Here is a 26759-nt window from a genome sequence, read left to right on the forward strand (position 1 = left end):
TGCTGCTGGCGCACGGGGCTGTTTGGGCAGGAAACGCGGCCCGGGGCAGAGCCTCTCCCAGCACAGGGGTGAGTGTTCAGCGCTTCGTGGCTCCGCCGCTCCCGCGATTCCAAAGGAATCGGCTCTGCCAATGCCCGTCTGCCAGCAGATGGCAATGGAAAGCCGGGAATGGGATTGCTCCTGCAATTAATCCTTCCTGCAGGCAGGAGCATCCAGCGGAGGGAGCAGCCCTACAGGGAAGCAGGTGCCTGGGGGGACAGGGCAGTAGATGGGATTTTCCACCATCCAGTGTAATGGATGTCAGGTTCCAGGGAGGAGCTGTAGAAAAGCCTGGAGAAAGGAGGTGGAGAGTCTTGCGTTGCAAGGAAGATAGTTGTGAAAAACAAAATCAATGTTGTTGATGAAGCAAAACGGGGGCCTTTTCTGTTAGCCTGCGTATATTCCTGGTTTTATGGCAAAGGAAGGCAGGCAAGTGCAGCCACACAGCCTTTGTGATGCGATGTATCAAAAATTGGTTTGACCAGACAGAAATCATGCAAAATGTCCCGTGCTTGGAGAGCGCGTCCTAATCCAGCCCATCTAAACACATGTGGGAGCCCAGCTCCTGCAGCGGACACATCCCAGCAATAAACCCAGCCCCTTGTTCGCCTCTAGCACAGACCCCAGCGAGGATCAGTGCAAACAGTGGGGAAGGAGGAGCCATGGGACCGATGACAGCTACTCCTGACTGCAGGCTGCTGCCCATTTCTTTAGGTGTCAGCTCTGCGTTGCTGATCATCAGTGAAGTCTCCTAACTCCATTGCTCTTTTGGTCAAGGCCAGTTGCAGGGTGGAGCGCTGGAAAGGGAACGGTGATGACGGGAAAGGCCCGGGGTCAAGTGCTCCATCAACGGCTGTCAACATTACCTGATATTTTTTAAGTTTATACTGAAATTGACAGGATGCAGCTAACAGGGATTAGACAAGTTGCCGAGAGTCTGTCAGGAGCTGACCTGATGGAGGCAACCACTAAATTAGGGAAAAGGGAGCACGCTGCATGCATGGCATTTCTGCATTGGCAGGCATCATGTACAGTTAGTCTGATGCTCTTTGCTTCTTGAAGTGTTTCTGTGGTACCTGCTATTCAAGTTAGTCCACAACAGAATATTCCTCTTTCCAAAGTCACCAAGGATTGCTCAAAATTCAGAGGCAGGTATTTCGGTTGATTTCATACACAAGGAATAAAAACTGGTAACAGCTGCAATCCTGAATTTTTTAAGGGGCTCATGATTAAAATCAGCTTTAGGATCAAGCTGAGCAATCTGTCACAGCACCAAGAAACTGCTGCCAAATACAGAGCAGAGAGATTTACAGTCAAGTTTTCTCTATGCCCAAGACTTTCCCTTAGGAGCAGAGGCCATCCAGGAAGATGGGCAGTAATCTCGGAGATTACAGGATGTGCAAAAATCCCTCTTGTTCGTAGCCAGCCTGTGCTGCAAGCAAGTTATCCTGCCAAAGAAGTTTGCGTTGCGTTCTCCATTTCACCTCCTTCGGAGCGTTTTGCTGAGCGCTGCCGTACTGCGTGTAGAAAGGGTCCCGTGTTCCTCCCGTGTTGGGCAGCAGGCAGGACCGACGCAGGACACGCTGCATCCCCTGCCCAAACCAGAAGGGACGGATGCTGCAGACCCGAGAGCTGCCACAGGCTGCGTCACATAGCACTGCAGGACGGCAACGTTTCTGCTGCCTTCTTATCCTTGCCTTTCATTTGATTTTTTATTGAATTTTATATTGTTTTTGTCAATATATATTTGAGATATTATATATAGAATTTTATTTGATTTTATGTTGAGTTTTAGGCCCCGCTATGTCATTACAACCCACCCAGCCCAGCTGGAGCTGCAGGTAAGTCTGGGTGAGTCTGCCACGGGGAGGCCCAGGAACCCAAGCTCCTCTTTCCCCACAGCTTGGGGTTCCCCCACACCAGGGCGAGAGCCGCAGTGAAGCAGGTCGTGATCCATGAGCACTGCCGCACTCACGACACGCACCAGGCACGGCTGGAAAGCGGGGTGTCTCCTTCACCAACGTCCTCCTTGGATCTTGCCCGGGCACTTCCCGTTTCCCACCGTTTTCCTTGGGGAGCTGGGGCCCACCCTGTGCTGCCACGTCTCTGTGTGTTCCCACCACAACACACTACGCTCCGCGTGTCCTCACGGGCCGTGTTCCCAATCCCAAGGCTCTGGCTGCTTCCATCCCTGCCGGGGAGGCTCAGGGTAATACAGGGGCCTCCTGGCACCGGGAGCACAGCCACTGCCTGCATCCCACTCTTCCTTCTCCAACATTCCCTCAAATCCTGCAGACCCGTCAGGCTGTTGGCCTCGGTGACAGCTATTTCTCTAAGGGCCCATACATTGTTTTGGTATAAAAAAAAGTAAGAATAAAATAAAAAGCAGTGAAAAGGCTTTGAGGTATCTTCAGCTCATCTTTTTCCCTTGCTAAAAAACAAACAGGCAAAATCATTTGGTTTGGTTTAATTGATCACTGGTTAAGTCATAATACATTTCAAAGCAAAATCTTTTCCAGGACATTGTGCCAAACATTAAAACTATTCATTTTTCTTTTTTAAACAAGGATTAATTTGACTATATTACCTTTATATACATATAAGTATAGATTGATTTCACTAGTAGCAAAATTACCCGGTACATTGCATTTCCTGATGAAAGATGGCAAAAATAGGACTTGAATATCTATTCTGTCCTTCCACCCACCCCAAACCAGAAAAGTCACGGGTATAGAAAGTACAATCACAACTACAGGTAGTTACAGTAAGGATCTCAGAGCAAGCTAAGTCTTCATCATGGAGATGACAATTGCTTCTAGGAGTCTAAATAGCAAATATACAGTACATTCCACTAAAGAGGGTTTCAGGAGCTCTCACAATGCCTCTTAATCCTCTGTTAGTAATAAAAGCTTTCATGACAAAAAAAAAAAATTGCATCCTTCATGAAATGAGTGAGTTTTTATTTTTGGAGCATGCGGTTTAAGGTTGGGTGCAGCCTAGGCCGCTGTCCACAGGGAGCTCACCCGAACAGAGAGCAAGCAGAAACTGTAGGATTGACCAAGATGAGAACGACAGCTCAAACGAGGCAGCGTCAGGTGCTGGGGAATGGGGGAATTACACATTCCTTCCTGCAGGTCCATCACCTGCAAGCTCTCGAGAGGGGGGAAGAAAATATCAACTGATCAGTAAAGCACATGCAACTGTACAGGACTGTTTTGAACATATTTACAAAGCACTGATCACACTGCAATTGTCAGACGATTCAGAGCAGCGCAAAAGAGCAAAATCCCCATATTTATGCAACATCCCCTGAAGTATTTCCTGTGAGCAGCAAGGGGTGCCGTGGCCAGAGACCACGCGAGCGTCCGCGCGCTGCTGCCGACGAGGAGCTGCCTTTGGGCTCGGGACCTGGAATGTGTTTTCAGCCCAGCAGCCCCAAACGGCAGCCGAGACCTTGGTTAGGGTCGAACTCAAGTTACGTTGGTGCAAAATATTAATACTCTGCATGCAGCTTTGAGGCAAAAAATCTGCAAGGAATTCACTGTATGCCCAGCAGGACAACTTTGCAGGAACTTTCTAGCATCAGCAAGAAAATGGAGATAAAACGTGCATTTCATGAGCACTCATTCACCACTGCAACACCAAAGACTTTGTCACTGTTGCCTTGGAGTGTTCTGTTATCAGCATTGCTGCAGATTTGGCTTTTCATGTTTCCTGGAAGAAGCTACCGCTGTTTAGCCAACTACTTCACCCAAATGACAGGGCAGGGGGACTCTTCCCCCATCCCGTGCCTCTACCCACTAGCAATATTAACAGCCTGATTTAATGCGAATGTAGGTACTTAGCTGCTAATAATTTCTTCCTCTTACTCTTGCATCATATTTGGCAGCAGTAGGAAATACCAGTCTGACAAGCCCAGAGCTAAAGAAACCAACCAATTTTCCCCTACACAGCCAAAAACACTCCATTTCTCCTCATCTGGCAGTCTTCCTTCTGAAGGAGAGAAGAGTTTCTCTTCTTCACAGACCTCCATTTCCACAGCTACATTGTCCAGCTCCCCCGATCCTGCAACTCCAGCAACTTCAGAAGGAAGTGGTGGAAATCTCGCTCTGCAAGGCCTCCTCCGTACCGAGGCCTTCAGAAAAGCCAAGCTCCTGGCACTGCCCCTGGCCCGTGACGAGACAGCAGCACTTCTAAACGGGCTGCAGAAGGAGGCAACAGAGGGTTTTGCAGCAGAAGAGGTTTCTGCCTACCCACCTCGACCCAGCTTTGAGGAGAGCAGGGCTCACTCCTACGCTAAGTCCGCAAAGGGGGAATGAGGGGATGGAGCTCCCACGTGCGGGGCAGAGCCCAGGCGTTCCTCTCTCCTCTCCATGCATATTGCGTTGTCTGCACTTTGTTTTTGCAGGAGTGGCTCAGACTACCCCATTTTAAGAACCTGATCCCGTGAGGCCACAGGAAAGAACAGTGAAACTCCTGCTCCCTTAGCAGACAAAAGAAACCCCAGACACGGTCCAGAAGGCACAGTGTGGTGCAAGAAACAAGCAGCAGCGTTGCCTCACTTCCACCTTTACCACTTCCAATGGTTATTTCGAGATGAACTCAAAGAGATCTTGTTGGGCTTCTGCCTTCCAGAGAACTCCTGACGGCAGCACTGTAAGACTCAAGGAAATCTTACACTAAGTTCCCCTTAGCTTGCCTCTTCCACATTCCAGTGAAAAAACATAATGCAGAAACCTTAAATGAATCCACTTCTACCCTGCTCCTCATGCTGCTTTGTATTCTGAAGAAAACACTTCCATTTACTGTGCTCACACTCCTTAAAACATGGAAGTCCATCCAAAGGGCTGTACTGACCCCCCTCTTGGTACATTCTTGAATGCAACAACGCAGCTAAACACCAGTTAAACACAAAGCAAACTGACGCACTGCCAAGATGTGGGAGTATCCTGGATTCCCAGAGTCTCTTCCCAAACTCCACTAAGTAGAAAGCAGAAAAGGAGGAAGGTAGAGGAGGTCAGGCCGAACTCCATGTTTCTCCATGCTTTTAAAAAGGGAAGACAGTTTCAAGATATCTTCAGTTCCAAATAAAACACTCTTCCTGCTCACCACTAAAGATCACACCTAAGGATCCTCTCTGCTGCCCAAGAAAACATTGAAAACAAAAGGGCACAAAACCCTACAGAACTGTTGTCATCACCCAAAATACTACAAAGCATACAAAGCAGTTTTCCTCCATTTTTTTTTAATCATGCACATATTCAAGAAAAGAACAATTAGAAAGAACTAGAAAGTGAATCCCTTCATATTAAGGTCCCTGAATGTGCTGCAGTGAACAGCTGCCAGTTTCTACAGGTCTATGCATCTGGTTTTAAGCCTATCATAATATATCACCTACTTTAGACCTGTAGAAAGCCAGGCAAGTCTCCAACATCTATTCTACCAGCAGAAACCTTTAGGTTCTATGGAGGCAGACCCTGCCTGACAAAAAATATCTTCCAGTAAAGAAAGCTCTGTTCCTTTACTCTAAATTAGACACAAAGTGACCTATTTTTGTGAAGGAGAAACCTGAGATTTAAGACTGCTGTAGAGCAGCAACTGAAACAGTTGCACTCTGAATAACCACCTTTCTCCTGATCCCAGACTCCATATTTAAAAGAAATCACAGTAACTGAATATATGTGTATATATACATATATACATACACATATACATGCACCCTATTGCAGACAAATGTTAATAGATAACTATTTGATCTGAGCAACTATAAAGTACATCCCGAATTTGCAAATTTCTATCCCATCAGCTCTCAGGCTGGTTTGGCAGTGGAGAACCTCGCGCAGCACAACATCGTTTATGGCATGACAAATCTCATTTTTTCTTGGTCAGAAATTGCCCCTGACAATGTTATACAGCTTCCCTCTCGGTTAAGCATGAAAAATGGATAGAATGACAGGACATCTGAAGTGTCTTTATCCACTTTGGTGGCTGAACTTTTGTTACAAGAGATAGCTACCGAAACTTTAACACAGCAGTGCTGATTTTCAGCATTTCCACACTTGCTATGAGGTTTGAAGCTTGTTATCAAGTGGTCTTTTGCATGCACCTACTCCAGCACTGCTGGAAAAATTGCCATTTCAAGAAGGATGGGAGAAAATGGCAAGTTTTGTTCTCAAGTTGCCTCTTTACTTGTTTTGCACCAGCCAGTGCATGGAAGGTGTAGGAGCAGAAATGTGACATTACCAATGCACCTTGCTTTTTCCCACATATACTGATGTCATGCATATCTCAAAATACAGAAGTTCAGACATGCAGAAAAAAAGTGTCAAAGCACTCAAAATGCTCTCCAGATGACAACTCTTGAAGTAACATTTACTCATAACAGGGAGTAAAATGTTTTGTGCTCACTCTTCAAGTTTCACAATGACATTGTTTCTATAATAAAGTTCAATAGAAGGCACAATCCACTGAAATCATAGGAGATACAATTTAAAGAACCTGGAAAATAAGCACACAGTATTGCCTTCCAAAGGTTATAAAAAATAAAACAGGAACATGCAGATCTTAAAGCCAAGATTTTTTTTTCTATGTTCATGATATGTTAAAAAAGAAAAACAGCAACTCTGTCCAACTTTCTCATAGTTGGGATCTTAGACTAAACAGCTAATTATTTCATTGTAAGGAGTATAGGTATTGTCAGAAAACATTTTAATTTACAGAATGATTATCATACTGATTACATAACATACAGCTGAAAATGTACACCTTCAGATCTGAGATAAACCAAGCAAATGCACTGCTGATAACTAAAGCACTTTGAATAAGGCGACAGGCAAACAACAAAACCAAATCACATGAAACTAATAAGAACAAAACATTGAGGGAGGGAGTGGTTAGAGATCAATGGATTTGGAATGATTTACAATTGATACTAGTATACCAGATACCAGGAAACATCATTAAAATTCCATTTTACCTTAAAGTTGAAAGGAAATCTCTTACTTCCAGACTAATTTCTTGAAGTACTGAGCAGCTTAATGCCTCTATGTAATGCTTTATAGTGCATCTTACAAAACACATCACATTTTAAATGTATGACTTCAAACTAACTGTTCTGAAATCATGGAAAAGTATTTCCTAAACTGTAGGCGCATTAAGGTCACAACAGTGCTCAGCCCCATGGCTCAGCTTCATGTTATTGGAAACGATTCCATAAAGGTGAAGTTTTAGAAAAGGGCCTTTGAACCCTGGTTTTCAAACTCTGACCATGCATCACTCAATTCCATGAAGATCATTTTGGCATACTGCTCATAAGGCTGTCCTGTGGCCTAGAAACAAAACAGAATAAAAAGTATAAAAATAGTAGGAACTACAATGGAAAGGGTTCATCCCCTTTTACTCACTATTGTAACGAATATAAGACTGAGTATAATTCTGGGAACACAGCTCACTACCCTGTTACTACAGAGCTGAAGCCTCAGTTTGCTTCATTAACTGAAGCTTTTAGTGTAATCCTTAAATGACTGAAACTGTACTTAAACTATTTAGTATGAAGAGAACAGCTGAGAAAATTAGGTTTTCAAGTAATCATTCAAAAAACAAATATAGTCACCATAGGAATTGCTTCCTGACAGTCCTTGTATTAGCACATAAGCAGTAAGATTTAAGCATTATCCTCAAGAACACTCTTTTTGGATGATGTTTCCTGGAGAAACATCTGTTGCTGGTTATGAATGATGCTCATTTTCAACAACGCCAAGCCCTGACTCCCTGCCCACTTCACAGCAGCCAAACCAGCCTCTGTGTTGAGGGAACATCCAGTCCCACAGGCACCATAAGCCATTGTAAGATGTGCTTTAATACACAGGGGAAGCCTTAAGTCCCCCTCCTGCTTGACTTTTGCAAGGCGTAGCACACTAGGGTCACACTTGTAAGCTGCCGTAATTGTCAGAAAAGAAACCACGAAAAGTAATTTAAAAGACAACTGCAACACTGAGTATGGGGCTCCCAGAAGGAACTCAGATCAGCAAAAAAGTGGAAAAAGAGCACACAGCCAGGGAAAGGAAAGAATAGAAGCATAAAAAGGGATGCAACAAGATTCAACTAGCCTGTCAGACCTGCCAAGACATGTGACAGGTGCGAAAATTAAAACCAAGTATATTTGATATACTATTTGTATGTTAAAAATTGCCTAGAACAATGATTCAGAACAAGAAATTTCCAATATGCTGGGAAATTAACAGCAGTAGAAAAACACAAGTATTTCATAGCCAACTGTATTAATAGTCAACTGTATTAATAATATAATTATAAATATTTATGCATTAATAAGCCAATTGTATTAATATATTTTTCATTTGCTGAGTGATTTCCAAAGGCTCAAAGGCTTAACTGTTTTCCCCTCCCACAGCAAGTTCTGCCGTGGTAGCCTATGGGTCTTCATATACTGGTATTTAACCTTAAAAGACCTGAAGACTCAGCTAGTGGGAACAGAGTCCACTAATCAGCATTAAAGCTGCCAATCAAGTGAAACAAACCCAACTGATAATGCTCAGTATGACCTTCAGGAGATTTTACCTGATAAAAGCCTTCTGCTAAATTCTGTGTTGCCTCAGTAGGACAAGAAAAAATAATTCTGCACTACCTGGATGCAGTCAGCCACTGAATTCAGAATATCCAAGCAAAGTGCAAAGCATGTAAGGCTACTGATCAATAAACAAGGCTGCATGTTTTGTCAGTGACTGGTATGACATAGTAGAAGCTTGTTTCTTCTTTCTTCAGGGAAAAGGCAGCCAGAAAAACACTCACCTTGTCTGGGTGAACTACAAGTACTGCTTTCCGGTAGTACTTCTTTACTTGTTCAGGAGTTACCAGATCTGCCATACTAACTGGTTTCCACTTGTTCTCCCCTTCCCAAAGCACAGTGTGAAGAGTGGATATTAATGCTCTAATGTTTCTCTCCTTTCCCTCAATCCATTCAAGAATCTGGGAAAAAAAGGAACATATAAAAACCTGAATACAACACATGTAAGCATCCTCATTCTACCTAGACATAATCCTCACTCTTTACCCCACACAAGGTTACAAGGTTAAGATCTGCTCCGATTGCCTTACCATGCCCTCCATCCAGGTTGTTCAGTCAGGCATCCATGGGCATCAGCTACCCTAAAATCCTACTTGGCATCTACCACTACAGATTCTCATTTTTTATTAGTTTGGTTACAGAAATTCAGTCATCACAAGAGAGATTAATTACTGAGATAGTTACTAATTACAAAGCCTTGCATTATTAATGACACGAAAAGTGAAGAGTAATTAAAAACATCTGTTACAATTACACTATTTCCCTCTGAGAGCATAACATTAATTTCTTTGTCTTTACTATGATTCTTACCTGATTTTTTATTAAAAAATTCAAATCACATTAATCGTTAATGCTTACTTCAGTAGTCTGCAGGAATGCACAACTGACGTGTTTTCAGATTTCTCCTCGAAAATATAATTAAAATATCTGTCCATTTCACAGACTTTATGCAGCGATTTTCAAACCACCATGACAGAGCACACTACACCTTCATTTAATACTGCATTGTATGAGATTCTCTGCCTTCTACCAGGAAAGTATCATAATAAAATGTTTATTTCTATTTGCAGTGATTTATCTTAAAGGCAGCCCTGCAAGCTCTGCGTACACTCTCAGAAAAGATGGTTTGTAATAACAATTTCAACTATTCCTCTCAAATCTTTTAATTAATTTTTCTAAAGCACAATAAGACTGTGAAAATATATTCATGTTTCATGTTATCAGTAAGTGAAATACCATAAAAATCTTAACAGCTGATTAGGTAATATCCCACAGACTATAAAAAATAAATATAAATTTAATAATGCACTCTGAGATGGCATCTTTTAGTAATTCATTACTATAGCAGTAGTACTAGCTTATTAGTAAACGCTCACACTGAAAATAGCTCATATTATTTGTCTCCAAAAATTACTTCTCTATTATCAGCCAAACCTGCTAAGGGAATGTTTGGAAACACTGAAAATACAGAATGATTCTGTCTTTAAAAAAACAGACCGGCAGTTTAGGTTCTCCAAGTTTAGCTGAAAGAAATGGGAAATCCCTCTCCCTCTTAATTCTCAGGATTAATATTCTCATAATCAACAAATCTGTCTATATTTATGTAATACACTTTTATTAATAAATGGCTAGCCTTAAGGAACAGAACAAAGAAGTTTTAAAATTCAAAACTACGGTTTAGTGTCCAAATTTCTCCCCTGAGTTTCACTTGTGTTGCATTAGTGTTTTTCACTCCATGGAGACCCATTTTCCCCATGTCTTTCTGCTCATTACAGAAATTCTTTTAATCTTTACCTTTTTTATTATTATTAAACCACTTAAAATCCTCAGCTTCTTTCTTACCATTTTTGCAAGATCCAAACAAGACTATACTACTTTCTAAACTTTTTAGTTTCTAAAAGCATATACCTGCAACTCAACTCCTTCCTTCTCTGCTGCTTTGTTATCCTCACATCTATAAGAAAGCTTTATCATTTCAGAACACTTTTGCGTTTACGCACTTGTAGTAATAGCCCTGCTACTTCTTTATCTAATTACTGTAACTTATGCTAATTAATTTACACAATCACGTGGCTAATTAATTTACATAATCGAGGTCATTTAATTACAAATAAAACTATTCTGCTTTATCTGTTTCTTCTGTCATTCATTCTATCTTGCTCTGTTACCAACAGTTCTAACCCCTTTGAATCAAAACCACCATTAAACAAACCTTCAGTTTCAAAGGATCCATATCTTTTGACATTTCCTGTTTTCGCATCTCAGCAATAGTCTTTGGGCCCTTCTTATCAGATTTAGCTGAAAATCCTTGTTTAGACAAGAGGTCCTCAAAGTCATTTTCTGAAACCTTTGGCTTTTGACCTATAAAAGGAAAAAAAACATTACATGAAAATTCCTTCATACATCTTTGGGTAAGTACATGGCTTGTAGATACAGGTGTGCTTACATTTCTTACTACCACAATGAATAGTTTGGAGCAGCCTGATAAACTTCACAAGATTAACAAAAAAAGACAGGAATGGAAGGTGTTAATGGAAAAGCTTTCAGCCCAGCAGAATAGACTCTCATGCACATGACAACCAATGGCTTGTATGTCCTTTTTCAGATTTGAAGGAGAGGGTGCACACATCTACTTACTGGAGGTTTTGGAAATAGAATTATAAACAAATACAAAGAAGATGATGAAGTTGCAACAGTTTCTTCAGCCAACTGCACATTTTACTGATTTCACACAGGCCATTATAGCAATACCTTCAGAAAACTTACCAAACCCTGGTGTTCTGACTCCTCTTTCTTCTCTTCCCCCAATGACACTGAAGTTTCCTGTATAATTGGGTTTAGCCGGTGTGCTGGGTTTAGGCTGTGACTGCCATGAAGCACTTGGTGGTTTCGTGTTTTTCTGCCACTGATTTCCAGGCTTCTGAGATGGAGCAGGCTTCTGGCCAAACCCACTGGCTGGGAATCCCCCACTGGAGGGACCTAGCAACAAACAATAAACACTCATTCAGTGGTTGTCCATCCTGGTATCTGCCACCTATTTGGTGCAGTAAGAGGGTTTCTGACCTTCACATCTAACCAACACAGAGTTTACAATGATACTAATTTTGAAAAGAGAGACCAATAAAAAAGTGTATGTAGAACAACAAAATAGTAACAACTTTATTCACAGGTAACTTGGACTACTGGAGTTAAAGCAGTTTTGGAAGAAACATTCACTTGCCTGATTGGCCAGGCAGATGCACTCATCAAGGGAGAAAAAAATAAAATTAAAAAACAAACAAACAAACAAAAAACCCAGCAATGACAGTATTCCTCCTGCAATTCATTACATTTCTATGTCTGTCAATGCGTAATAGAGAATCAAAATAATTAGCATGAAAGAATAACTACATGATCAACAAGATGTAACACATTTTGAAAGTAGTTTGGAAATTATCTCAGTCTTTTCTTCAACAGCTTCTTGTATAGCTGTAAGAAAGACAACAAAATTGTTCTGTAGGAGCATTATCAAGTCGTGTTGCATACAAGAGGACCAACACTGAAGCCTGTAACGACTCTGGTGTGCTCTAACCTGTGCATATCAACATAATATTGCCTTGATTTGTAAGATCTCTCTTTTGATTAAAGCCGCATAGGCAGAAGCCCTCAGTGACTTCAGCTGCTGTTTCCTACCTTGGCAGGGACAAACATGCCCTTTTCTCCACTCCATCATCCTCAAGGTAAGCAATGGAGCAGAATAAAGATTCACTAGTTTTAATTCACTAGTCAGTTCTCGATCACAAGGACTAGCTTGAGATTTATTATTCGAAATCAAAGCCCGATTAGGCTGTCCTTCACTGACTTCCTTTGAAGAGACTTCTAGAAAGTCAGTTTCCTTGGCAAGTTAAAGCATAACATTTCCTGGCATAAATCCACGACAGAAAAAAAAGCAGCACACTGCCTGAACTTAGATATGTCTAGAGTTTTCGGACAGGAAAAATTATGTCACATTTATGATTGTCAAGAATGCGGTTAGACCTCTTCCCATCAGAAAAATTACTTAATTTTCTTACCTAGCTCCTCACGATTGGAATTTAACTTCTGCCTAAAACACTCCTGCTCCATTCTTGTTTCTACCAATGTCTTTTTCCTCAGATATTCATCATGGAGCCTTAGATAAAAAAAATACCCCTGCCAGCTTTGTCAGGCCAGACACAGCAACTCAGCTTCTTTCAAAATTGGTTCCCCACTCCTGGGCACCTCCACATGTTTGTAGCTCCTGCCTACATTTGCACTGGTTTATATAGCAGATGTCTCTCCAGTACCTTATACAATATAACACTATGCTTCTAAATACTTCAGCTCATATAATCTAGGATTGCATTACCTTTTTCATGGAAACATCTACTTGAAGAGTCATTCTAAACCAGCTCAGTATACCATTTCTAACTTGTGTTAAAAAGTTAGCTAAAAAGTAGCTAAAATTTCCAGCTACTAGTCTAAGTACACATTCTTGCACACTTAAAAATATTCTGTTACTCCTGCAAATCATTCTGCACTTAACTCCTTCACCCTCAAGACTATCAAGCTCTTTCTCTACGACAAGCCAACATTTCACTGTCTCAGCAGCAGCTTTCAGCAGCATGTTCTTAACTGCCTCATGCCAGACTACTACCAGAAATTAAACAAGAGGACCAACTTACTCATCTGATGGTTTATAAAATGCTTACTGCAGACCAGTCTTATCAGAATTACTGCAGTACTTCATCTTTTGCAACTAATGATTCACAGGCAATATGGAGAAGCCACACATTGCATTTTACCCTTGTATTTACCATTTACTCTTGTATTTACCATAAATACCATTGTATTTAAGATTTCACTGAGAATATATTTTATCAAATCGATGCATAATATTAACTATCAAGGCAGGATAAACTTCTTAATCTAAACATAAATGTGTTGCAATCTTCAAGTGACAGCCAGGCCAATCATTCATGGAAAAGTTTAATTTATAGTCATCAAGAATGTATTCAAACAGGTACAGTTGTCAAAAAGTTAACTTCCAAAGCACTGGTTACCTCTGGCAACACCTTATGCTTAAGCACATCACAGTGGACCTCTTCCTTCTTGAACTGCATTTGTGAGGCTTTTTTTCCCACTGTCTTTTGCATATAAGTTATCATATCATACCTTATCATATTAGGATCAGCAGCGTTTGGAAGAGGGGTGAGGTAGCTTCCCCAACTCTTAATATTTATTTTACAGCCTGCATTGAGTCTTTAAGGCTGCCTCCTCCTTATCTTACTACTTGGACATGTAAGGGCCTCAGAAGTAGCCATAACCTACCAAATTACTACTCTCAAAAAAATTAAGGATTACCATTGTCAAATAGTAAAGTGTTGGCTACAGCACAACTCGCTTTCAGTTCTAAGGGCTGAATTTAAGGACAAAACACTTTTCTGCAACTTGGCAGTTACAGGGTGTTCCAAGTTGCTGCTCAGGATCTTGGCATCCAGGCTCAGTGAAATAGCCACAAATCAGTCATTTGTTAAAATGCAAGTCAGCCCCTTCTGCTGTCTTTTGCCATTTGAGAATGCCCCAGGGCTAACTGAGTTTGAGTGAAGATAATATCCTGAAGGTGGAAAACGTTTGTAATACTGATGGAATTGATGCAGAAGCATAAGGTAAGCGCAAATCAGGCCCAAACACGACAGATTGAGTAACAGGCTATAAGGGACTACTGAACTAAATCAAAGTATTGAGTCTAAAGGAAAACAGAGTGCCATTTTAGACCTAAACAAGAACTTAATTTAACTTTCCATTTTATACCCTTTACAGCATAGTATCAATGATAGAAAAGAAACCTCATGCTAAGTTACCGAATAGAAGAAACCTAGCTTATCTTTTCAGGTAGATTCTGAAGCATTAAGTGCTTATCCTGTTTCTGAAACACAGCTAGGGTTACATTTTAAAATGTAATCCTGGATTTTTCATACCATCCCTGTAAAGATTCAGTCTTTTCTTGTTACATTCTCAGCAGCTATTGTCTATTCTCAGCAGCTGCCTGAAGCTGGTTGCTACCAATTAAAAGGGAAAAAAAAATAAAAGCTATTAGTTACCTTTAATGGAACAAGAAGCAAATTAGAAAATATCAGTTTTAAGTATCAGTCTCTTAAAAGATCCTACCTGGAAGACCAGATCCAAGGTTGGCAAGATCAGCAAAAGGGTCAAAGTTCTGAGATTTAGCTTGGCTGAAGGATGGACCCGAAGACACACTGGACTGGCTCCCTGTGGTAAAAGCCTGACCTGTATAATAAGAAGATACATAGTGTATTTGGCACACTTGAGAATTGAGAACCACTAATTAAAATCCTGTTTCCATAATCACCACCTCCACTGCATTTTACTACATAGAATCTTTTACTATGACAACAATAGTCTGTAACCTACAGTAACAGTTATTTGATTTATTCAGCCTTGAACTTATTCTGGGAATAAAAAGCAAAACATGCCTTCAAGCACCTTACTAAAGGGGCTGCAAGCATGGGGTGCCTAATCAACAAAAGGAAAGGCATTCAGCAGTTTCAAGTGAACTGGTAAACTGACCAGTCTGTAGTCCTTACTCACTTCAAAAGGATATATTTGACTCACAATACCTTCAAACAGAGACTTCCTCATCTGTGGTGATGCCACCTTGCTGGTTGTGGAAGAATCTGCCCAAGAATCCCATCCACCTAAGAGATCAGGTTGGCTTGAAGATGACGAAATTTTAGGTGGCTCTGCTGTCAAATTCCCTAGAGAAAAAAAAATCCACAATTACTCTTCAGGGAAAGCATCACAATAACTAACATTTTGCCAAGAAAACTTGCAGAATTGTAACCACATCACCAGTGGGCAGACTACTCGGCTTAAATTCCTGTGTTGTTTGCTTATTGTTTAAGAAAGCAATACCTTTACCACCAGAATCCCTTCAATTGTGTTTTGAAGCTTCCCCAACCACTTCACAGTAAAGGTGTCTTCATCCACAGGCAGTGCTACGAATGCAACAGCTTAGAGCTCTTGGGCAAGAGGACCATCTAAGGGATAACTGCTTCGGAGCACGGCAGTGGTGCCAACAACACAGCAGGTAACCAGAAAGCAGCAGTGCTGCAGAAATGGTGCCTCCTGGCACTGAGCAGCCCATGTACTATGCAGTTGGAGACAGGCAACTTCATTGCGTGGACTCCTTAGAGGAAAAACGGGGCTGTTGGCAAAATAAGCTTCTCTTTTAGGTCCAATACCTTTATGAAAATGTGCAATTTAAGAACCAGTGACAGCCATGAGTTCTCTTCTGGGAAAGGATTACCATGAGAATCATCATTTCCACAGACAAAAGCCACTTTTCTATGTGCAAAGCAAAATCACCATGCCAATTTATAAAGGACAGTCAAATAATGTTCAGAAGACTCTAAGGGTGGTAAATACTGATTTCTAACATGTCCTAACCAACGTACAGGTTTACATTTGCCATGTTGATCTCAGAAGTTCTTCTTTCACAGTGCATACATCACGAGAGAGGAACTATGTTCGAAACAAGAGCTGCTAGGTAAAGAATAACCCTTCGAAGCTGCACACCAGCTCTGAGCAGTCTCTCTAACCACAGCTTGCAGCAGTGCACAGTATGGCAGCACAGCTTCTGAAAGCAGCAGTTCTTCCACTACTGCAGCAACAACCCGTGCTGCAGGGAGAGACGATGTTTCAGGAAAGCTGGCAGGTTTTGCGGACTGTAAGGTATTTCAGAGAACCAGGAAAGTTAACCCAAAAGCAGTCATCCTCATCTAAACAGTGACACCTTGATGCTTTATCCTGGCTTCTCACTTTGGCAAGCTTCTCAGTTTTACATGCTGAAAACTGATACCAAATGACAACCTATTATCTGAATATTTGAGGAAATAATTTGAAGCAAATTAAATATCACTTAGAACACCTCAATCCACTGTCTAATTAACGCTTTTAAGAAACCACATAATCCTTACAGTTACAGGGAGAACATCCAGAATATTCTGCCACAAACATGCTGAAAGCATATATTACAGCATTCTCATACTTCCCTGCTGCACGTAAAGGAAAGGAATAGAACAAAAATAGCTGCCAAAGACTATGGAAGGTATAGGGCCAAATTTGCAGCTTTTTCTGCACATGTAAGTCACATCCTCCTGCCTCCAAACCCAAGGGAGAAGCAGCACTTGTCTCACATCAGTCAAAACCCCAGCTAGGGCAAAGTCCAAGTCTCCAGCAATTTCTAACAGTTCAGAGATGTGCAGTACCATCTGCCATTCCCAAATGTTAAACAGACTTGAAAATAATCTGTACTAACTTCCAAACTAGAAATAATTCTAGCTTAAGGTCCCTGCCATGACAAGTGTCTTACACAAACATTAAGGATATTCTTGAGTGAATACTACTGCTTAGTAAAACCAAGGACAAATATACAAGAAAAGTTAAGGTTACCTACACAGAGATAATGTGCAAGATACTGAACCGAAAAGAATAGAGCATATACATATGTATTTCTAGAAATAAATCAATCTTTTTAGTTGTGCAGCTTTGCCATTACAAGAGATTGAAATTAGATACTGTTATGGACATGCAATTGACTTTCAGAAATGTTCTGAAGGGCTAGGACATGTCCACATGCTGACCCTTATTTCTGTAACCTGGCACACTGGAGTTCACACAGACACCGTACGACAGAGGAGCAGAAGACCTGTCTTAAGAAAGGCTAAAACATAGCTAAACACCCGAAGGCTGGAGAAATTCAGAACATGAGCAAGTCTCTCCCCAACTGCTCCTTAAATTTTTCTACAAAAGGCATCTTTATAGTCCTTTGCCACGCACGAGTGAAAACAGCCAGGGCCTAGTTGTTTTGTAACTGCTGAGACTAAAGCTAAGAAGTAAAAGAGTAAGTTGTGGTAATCAGATCACACTTTCTAGCTTCCCAAAATAAAAGGACTGCGTTTTACTATATCCCACACAACTTCAGTTTATTTTCTTTATTTAACCTGCCACCTACACAGTAAATCCCTTAATCAAAGGCCAACAGGATTTCCTGTGAATGATGCAAGGCTTGTTAAAGCTTGACTAGGGCCTGCCTGAGAACAGTCATTTAAATTGCCTCTGCTCTGAAGAAAATTACATGAGTCACGCAAGCTTCCCATGACTTTCCATGGCTTCTGCTGTCTTTACACCAGATCACTTTAATTTGGCTACAGGAAATATATTCCCAGACAGACTTTCATTAAATTAATCTGCTACTTACACATTCAAACTAAGCAATTTTGTTTTCAAGCATGCTTGATAAACAGATATCTCCAATAACGGAAAAAATAGAACCTCCATCTACTGGAAATAAAATTTGCTCTTGCTCTTGGATAGGTTATAAATTCTTAAGTGATCCTTAATTAACATCCTTGATTAACAGTCATAGCACATCTGAGTCTCCAAGTGACTAAAGCTTTTTTGTGAAAGATTAAAATACCTTGCAAATACACTTCTGGTGAAGCTCAACTGCTATATATCTTTTATCACAGGACAAAGGGTTGACGGACCAGATTAAGAACTACATTTCCTATGCTAAAATTACATTTTAAAGCTCTTGCAATGATTTATTTCCCATTTTAAGCTACACTGAGAAATGCAAGCCTAAAATTCCATTTCACTTATTTACTGTACCAGCTTTTCTCCTGGTATTTATAGAGGTTGAATAATTATTTACTGTCCAGGAAAGCTTATCTATTTCTTTAACATTTAATTCTGGACACTCATTGCTATATCTCATTGCTGCAGCTTATCTGAAATGAATCCTGACATTACTACTAATTTATTTTTAATGAGTTTAAAATTGCTTCTCAGTTTAATGACCTAAAGCTTGCATTTTTGCTCTGCTCTCTCAATAAGATTCTTCCAGATGTGTCATTTAAGTGCTCTTGTTTGCACTTTCCTCTCCACTCCTGTGCTGACGTTCAGAGAAGCCTCAGCAGGCCGGAGACATGGGGCAGAGGGAAGTCTCATGAGGTCCAAAGGGAAATGTGAAATCCTCTGTCTGGGGAAGAGTAATCCTATGCACCAGCACAGGCTGTGGGCAGATCACAAGAGGCCACATCTGAAATGCTGTTGGCAGTGTTGGTTCCCCAGCACAGCAGAGATGTGCAGCTACCCGAGTGAGGCCAGTGCCTGGAGCATCTGTCATCTGGGTACATCAATTTGTATTAATACCTGATGGGAAGAGGATGACAAACATACTCTTCTTAGTGGTGTCTAGTCACAGGACGAAAGATAATGAGCACAGACTGAAATACAGGAAAATGTTTAAACCAAAAGACATGTTTTCTCTAAGGGTATTCAAACACAACAGCAGGTTGACCAGAAAGGGTGTAGATTATGTAAGGTTTAGAGATATCTGTGTCAGACTGGACACAGCCCTGATCAACCAGCTCTAGCTGACCCTGGTTTGCAGGACAAGTCAGGCTAGATAATCTCCAGGGGTCTTTTCCAACTGCAGTCATTTTGTGATTTCCACGATAATAATGTAGAACAGCCAGAAAAAAAACAGTGTAAGTGGATAGGGGTAGGACTATGACAATTGGTTCATATGGGAGAACTATTGCAGAGATCTGAAGTGTTGCAAATACAACTTATAAAATTATAATTATCACTTCACTGGTCAAAGCTAAGGATGACAGCAGACCTATGCAGCATATGGCTGCTCTTCTGAAGCAATACCAAACTCACAGGTCTTCCAACACTGCACGTTATGAGGAGTCAAAACTCAATAGTCAGTCAGTAGAACAACTGCAAGGTAAGAACTAATTCACAGTGACTAATTTACATAACTAATTCACAGAGTACACAGATGACTAACCTTCCAAGGCAAGAAGAAAGCCAGACAAATACTGCATCTTGTTTGCACTGATTATCTGATTTCTGTGAGTTAACTCAGTATACACATCCTGTGTGAATGTCAATTGGACCAGTCCTTCCAAGGCAAGGGAAACTCAAAACTGTTTGCATAAAACAAGCTCTGTAGAAAGTGCTTTGGATTCAGAGGTGAGGAATACATCACCACTTACATAGTTCAAATTTATAAACTCATTAAGCATACAACATAAGTAGCACTTGAGTCTTAAACTATCCAGTCCAGGTCTTAACAGTACACACATAATTCAGTTTCTTATCAGAGCACTTTCAAGAAAGTGAAAGGAAAATAAATCCTGAGAAACAGAAAAGATAAGCAGGTATCAATGTATTTCGTGCTACACAATCTCATGTCCAGAGTACAAAAAGTGTTTGGCTACAAAGGTTATTTTAATGCATCACTATGGAGGAGGAAACTAAATCTGTCACTTGAGTTTTCATGTCCTTAGCTGAATGGTCAGAGTTGAAAGGGTAAAAAACATGGTTTCAAGAGCACTACTAAAAATCTTTGAGGAACCTGTACCAGTTGGCATGACTAAACAAGTTGTAACACTTCTATTGTATCATAACTATAAGCAGAAAGAAAAGCCATAAGAGCCTGATTATCTATTTCATAGATTTCACATTAAAATGAAATAAAAGTTGTCCTGAACTTCAGTACTAAAAAGTGCAGGGAAAGAGGTCTTGTTTCATCTCAGTTTCTGAAGACAAGTGAATGAATGAAAGAAAGGCAGGTAAAATAAAAGACATTTGAGAGAACCTGCTCTCTTCACACGCGTTCCGATCCTCAGAGAAAAAGCCCCTCGGCTGCTATCTTTCTCTCTCTCTCTCCAACCTTTTTATATTCCCATCTTCTTGTTCAAAAACGATGAAGAAGTTACTCACAAACTCTGTTTCTGCCAAATTTTAATTAAAAGTGACAATATAAGAAAAGTAACACCATGTACACACTGTTATTTTTTGAACAACACCGGATGAAAAAGGAACGGCCCTGCTCTCCTCTCCCCACCAGTTTCATAAGGGCATGTTTCTATTTAAAGAATAAGCTTGCATAAAAGCTCTGTTTTGTAACATTTTAGAAATAACAAGCTAAGGACAGTAATAAAGAAAAACACAACATTACCAAGCTGAGGCATAACGCTAGTTCTAAAAATGTGGAGCTTGTGTTTTCTTTAAGAAACCTGTCTACAAATATTTCAGCTACAGCTACTCTGGTTTGCATTTTAGCTAAGAGATGAAGTTATGAACAGTCTGCAGTGTTGATTATATCAAGAGACATGAATTTAGGGTTTTTTGTTTGTTTTTACATTAAATAGATTCTAAAATAAAAGCATGAAGAAAAGGCTTCACTAAGAACACATCAGAAAAAAAACAGATGACACAAATAAGATTAGAGTATTATATAATGTATGCTGTAAGTATATTATGAGAATGCATTCAGGTCAAGAACATTCAGCTAGCCTTATCTTGCCTTTAAAGACACTGCTGTGCTCTGACTTGCTTGAACTGCTTTGCTCCTTTTCCAAGGCTTCAGAAATTCTTGAAGATATGAACAGAATCACAACAGCATTCACAACTATGCAGACAGTATGTTTCTAAATGTTTGCACATCCTCAGTTCTAAGAGCTCAGAGAAAAATTAAACTCTCAACCAGAGGTTAGCAATGCTAGAGTTATTCTAGCATGAGAACTATTAGAATAACATTCAATAGCAAAAACTTTGCTGCTTGGCTCTGTGTTCCCACAGCAAAGAGCTAATTAGAACAGCAGTCAAGAAGTGGATCTACTCGGACACACTAATCCACATTGACTAAGTGGACAAATGCAAAGAAAATGGAAAGACAAATGCACTCAGCAGCTGAAACTGTTGAGAAACAGAACATCATAAGCACACTTACCCAAGTTTAAGAAGTCTGAGCTGGAAGAAGGTGGAAGTGGCATGGAAGTAAACGTATTTGATGTAGATGTTGAATTTGGATTAAGGAAATCTCCAAAGAGGTCTGGACCAGACAGGGTTGGATTCTCAGGACTTGATGACATTGTGAATGGATCAAAAGGATCAACTAAGAGAAGCAAAAAAAAATATGATAAGTTTTAGCATTAATGAAACTGCAGGAAAAAAAAAATCCGTGTGGTCACAGACAAAAAGCACAGTTTCTGTTGGTAAGTGAACCAGACTTCTGAGAGTTTTCTTATGGCAAAAAGTCTGCACTGTACCTGTCCCCCAACACTGCCACTTTAATGCTCTCAAAGCAATTTCAGTTATACACAACTCTCTTCAAACATAAATCCTTATCAAGGTTACATCCAACTGCATCATTAGTTTCCTTCATGTAAGGTACTATAAGCTTGAGTGATGAGTTACATATAAACAAAAAAGTTGCAGTTGTTGTTTCTACAGCTGTCTACAGTGCCCAAACTGCCAAGGAATTCAAACAAAAGACACTACACTACTGAAGTCAAATAAAACATTCATACTACCATTCTGACTCATAGGCATTGGTGAACCTGGGGCTGCAAACGCGTCAACTCAAGAAGGAAAGCCAGCAGAGGCAGGGCTTGGAGCAGGTCTTTACTGACCACAGTGGAGAAAACTAACTGGAGGGGTATTTATAGTCAGCATGGGCTAACATGTGACAGTCAGCTGGAAGCAAGGCTCCAGATCCTCCCCTTCCTGCTGCCCTCCAGGTTCAAATCCTCAAAAGCCCAGGGACTCTTGCCAGGTTCAGACAAAAGCTAAAGAGGAAGCATAATCCTGCTGTGGTGCTCTGGTGCCTACTGCATCATGCGGCGACGGTCACATTGCACAGCCATCAGCAGCACTTCCAATACACCCTGGATTCTCATTTACACGAGTTCTAACGTCGGAGCAGTGCATGTGTACAGAAGGTCAGGTGCAAGGGCGATGCTAAAACTGAAATGCTGCAGGTACCAGGCATTCTTACAGGCCTCCTGAGCCAGTTCAGAGGAAGACACACATGTAACTACTGCTCAAGATTTTGGGGCAGTTTACACGGAAAATTAAAGAAAGTTAAGGAGATAGAGGATCTCTTCTACAGACTTCCACCCAGGTAAAAAAAAATAAGATTAATTTCCACAGTGACTGTAGTGGCAAAGAATTCAACAGAATTAATTCAGAAGATAGAAATACTAGAAATCACATAAATACTCCAAATAACCATGCTGCTATACTTGGATTAAAGCTCTTGATTCAAGTGCATTATCTCCATACCAAAAAACTACTATGTCCTGATTATTTGACTAATACTCTTCAAAATCTTTTTGTAGTATTACAGGCAGAACTGCTATGCCCCAAGTTTAATGCATTTCTCAGAAGAACAGAACATCTGAATTAGAACACCTTACTTAAAAGGCCAGTAAAGGTAGCAGAATAACATTCTCTTTCAAGAAAAAATCTGACAGCACCATCAGTAAGAGCAGTAAGGAAATAGCCTTCCACAGCAGTATTATCCCACTGGTCTAAATAGTAATCTACAGGATTTCCAGTTACCTAGAAGACTTATCTGATTAACACATCCAAAAATCCCACACAGCCATTTGATCTACACACCACATCTAATACTATTTAATTCTATGTAAAACACAAGAATACAGTAAGTCTTTACAATTTTATATTTTAGCAAGAGAAGTTTCTACACCTGGATCTAAAAAGATCAAGCATAGATAGCACTTGCACAGAAAACCTACTGATTTTAAGTGCAGTGAATTTTCTTGAAACTCAACACCTGACTTTTGCTTGTCTATGCAGCCAGAGTATATTCACAATAGATAACAAAACACATAAAAAAGCTTTGTCATTATCAAACCTATTCCTCAAAAAATATGAGAATTGCCTCTTTATGAGCCTGAAGCTCATGAACAGTTCAACACATAGCAATTGGTCTGTTTCATGCAGTAAACAAGCTGTTCTATTCATGGACTTGCTATGGATAAACATGTCTTCACGTCTATATGACATGACATTATGCTCGTTTTGAGTACAATGCAAAATCTTTTTAAAAGTTAGCCAGACTAAGAGTTCTGATGTTGAATTTACATACCAGAAGACACGGCTGCTGCTGATGACATAGTCTGTGCAGTAACTGGATGCTGAGACTGACTGCTGAAGAAGAAATCTGTTCCTTCTCCAAGGAGATCTCCAGTGGACTCTTCAGAAATCTGTGATGTGCTACCCACAAAAAGGTTGTTTAACAAGTCTGCATTGCTTGGTGAGGAGTTTGTTTCTGGGACAGGTTGTTTCTGTTCTGGTGATACATCAGAGTCTAGTCCCAGTAAATCTACATTCTCTTCAGAAACAGGTTTTTGTAACTGGGTAGATGGTTTTTCAAAATTGGCTTCAAAAAGCAACTCTCCCTCTGGAGTAGTAGAGTCTTTTTCATCAGTGACTGCCTTTTCTTCTCCTGAAAACGTAGGGAATTCCTCATCAGAAGGATCGCTCTCCTCCCTGTCATCAGTTAGATGAACATGATCGTTTCTGGACGAGTTGTCCTCTACTCCGCTTTCTGAACTTTTCCCATCTTGAATGAAAAGATAACAGTTTTAGATTACCAGGATTCTCCTGCCAACTAAGAGAAGATAAGCTTGATGTGGTGAGATCATGAGATATCAAGCTTTGACTGTCAAAGCTTATCACACAAGAGGTAAGGAGGAAAACTAACCCTTGCCTATTACATCTGCATAAAGCAGGGAAACGAGCAGCTCAATTCAGCTCATCCACTCTACCAGTTAAGATTAGCCAAGTAAACAGAGGAATTCTCCAGGTAAAAGCTTCTCAAGCATATGCATGAAAAACTGACACATATTTTAATAATATACTGATTTAATCATCAAACCGAAAAATAAGCCACTATGGAAGGGAAACTATTATGAATACTTTCAAAATGAGACTAATTTGGACATGCTCCTCAATATGTTATTCCATGTATGGCTTAAAAACCTTCATTTACTGCTGCTCTGATACCAACTGCAACATATGCAGTTACTGCAAATTCTCCATTATAGGTGAGTCCATTTTTTCTTCAGTCCATATATACTATTCTGGACGCTTTGAGACTTGCTGTCTAGCTTGCTGTCTCCATTTCACCACCAGCCCTAGATGGAACTCCTGGAATGCGAGGTTTCCTTGCAGACCTTTACAGTTGGCATTCTTGCAAAAACAGGAAGGATCTGCTGAGCATGTACAGGTTTGTACAATACAGTTAAAGGAAGAATTGCAGAATCCCTTGGAAGGCATATAGTACAGCATAAAAAAAATAAAACAAAAAAGCTGTATTTCATTGAAGATACCTACCTTTCCAGTCCAGGGAATGGAAAAAGTTATTTGCATCAGTACTGCTGCTGTGTGGAGATTCTGTCTCGGTGGGTATGCTTTCTGAAGACTGCTCCAGTTGGGATGCTTCTGCTTCATACTGTGCAGTTGAACCTGGCTGTCTAGGCAGTTCTGGTTTCCCTAGATGAGATGAGATTTTAATCAGGATCCTTACAGAGGTACTTGTAATAAACTCAAGCCTGGTCAACCCTGATTGTACAATACCTGGTGTCTGACTTGCATACTCAAACTACGATAGCAAAATATGTCTCAAAGCAAAGGCAGAATACTTTAGGTTTAAATTTAGGATTAAATATTTCAACATAAAAGCCTACCTCTAGCTGCAACGTGAAGAAAGCACACTGAAAACAAAACCCTCTGGTGTTCTACCTACATTTTTAAGAGACTTTAACCAATTATTTTAGTTACATCTAATCATTAACAATCCATTTGTATCATGCTTTCTAAATCAGGCAAGACCTGTGAACAAAGTCTGTGGTAATTTAAGCGAAGGAACAGAACATGAGAAAAGCGTGAAAGCAGCTACAGAAAGTACATTGAGCACATGGCCAGAAAACATAAGAGCTGTTAAACATTTCAAAAGAGTTGAGTAATACACCATGTGTGCACTTAACCACCCTCCTTATCTCTTTTTTGACATGCAGATATTAAGTGACTCTTGTATTAAGTTGTATTGAGTTTTTACCTGATGCTATATCATCTCCCAGAAAGGAAGATTTCATCATTGCAAGATAAAGACTCCCTGAATTTCTGAGGGCTCATTAATTTGGAAAGAACAGGATGCATGCCTGTGAGAAAGGTCTTGGTCTAAGTTTAATCATCAGACTGGTAAACCTCATTGTATACTGCCTACTTGTAACTTACAGAAACACTTTTAAAAATACTTTTCAAGAGTAAAAAAGAGTATGTCTAATGAAATAATGTGAGATTATCTAATAAATAATGTAGGAGTTCTTTTAAGAGAGTTTTATAAAATACGTTCATAGGCTGGGGAAGCAAGTGCTATTGTCTCCTCTCAACTTTTGTCAAGATATGTTTTGAATGGAATATGAAGCTCTTGCATTTCTAAATTGTCAAGAGAGTGACTTATTTAAATGAAAGATGAAGAAAGTTAATATTAAAGATCCTTATTTTCAATGAAACACCTTGACTTTAGTGAGCTGTGTTCATAACTATTTTTGAATATAAGCTAAAAAGAGCATGTCTCAAGCCACAGTGCAAGCATAGGAGAACATATCCTGCTAAAAAGATAAGACAGCAGCAGCTATCTATCCAGTACCAAGAGAAATGGAACCAAAACACATGGAACTAAAAAAATAAGAGTAAGATCTCATGTATGGTGCCAGGAAGCAGCCGCCACAGTATCATGCATTTTAAATCAGCATCACAGAGTCTTAATGAAAATGTAAAAAAAAAAAAAACGAAATATTGAGCAAAAATATTGGAAATTAATTGGAATTAATAGACCATCCACAGATGAAAAATGGAACATCTCATAGTAAGAAATTCCCCTAGGCTATACAAGGTACAGATGAGAAATTAACAGCAAAATTAATTAGCTATACATAAGAAAAATCTTAATAAAAACCATTTTCAGTTAAGACTATTTTGAAAATGCTGTGCTTCAAGTGAAGTGATAATGCCTATTTAGCTGGAGAATTCTCTCAAGACATCTCTCTACAAATCCTGGTTTTCAGTTTCATTTGTTACAATCCCCCCAAAAAAGAATTTCATGAGCTTCAAAAGAGGCAAATGTAACAGCTGAGATAAAACAACAATCTAATAATCCATTACTGAGCAATAACTTATATTCCTTTATACAATGAAAGTTTTTGAAGTGATATTTACAAAA

The 26759-nt window shown here is 40.0% G+C and overlaps 1 protein-coding gene across 1 annotated transcript; it reads right to left on the reverse strand.

Moving 5' to 3' along the window:
* Positions 1-6306: 6306 nt before the first annotated feature.
* Positions 6307-25027, reverse strand: LOC148591471 (cyclin-G-associated kinase-like; the record flags this gene model as incomplete). The annotated part of the gene is made up of 9 exons (XM_088537519.1): positions 6307-7367; positions 8848-9024; positions 10836-10984; positions 11390-11602; positions 14792-14911; positions 15262-15399; positions 21456-21620; positions 23619-24095; positions 24869-25027. Coding segments are annotated over 9 exons (1700 nt in total), but the record flags the coding sequence as incomplete, so codon positions are not given.
* Positions 25028-26759: the final 1732 nt, after the last annotated feature.

This window comes from Tinamus guttatus, unplaced genomic scaffold, assembly GCF_059628265.1.
Source record: "Tinamus guttatus ecotype Peru unplaced genomic scaffold, ASM5962826v1 Tinamus_guttatus_pri_ptg000803l, whole genome shotgun sequence".
NCBI classification, from domain to species: Eukaryota; Metazoa; Chordata; class Aves; order Tinamiformes; family Tinamidae; genus Tinamus; species Tinamus guttatus.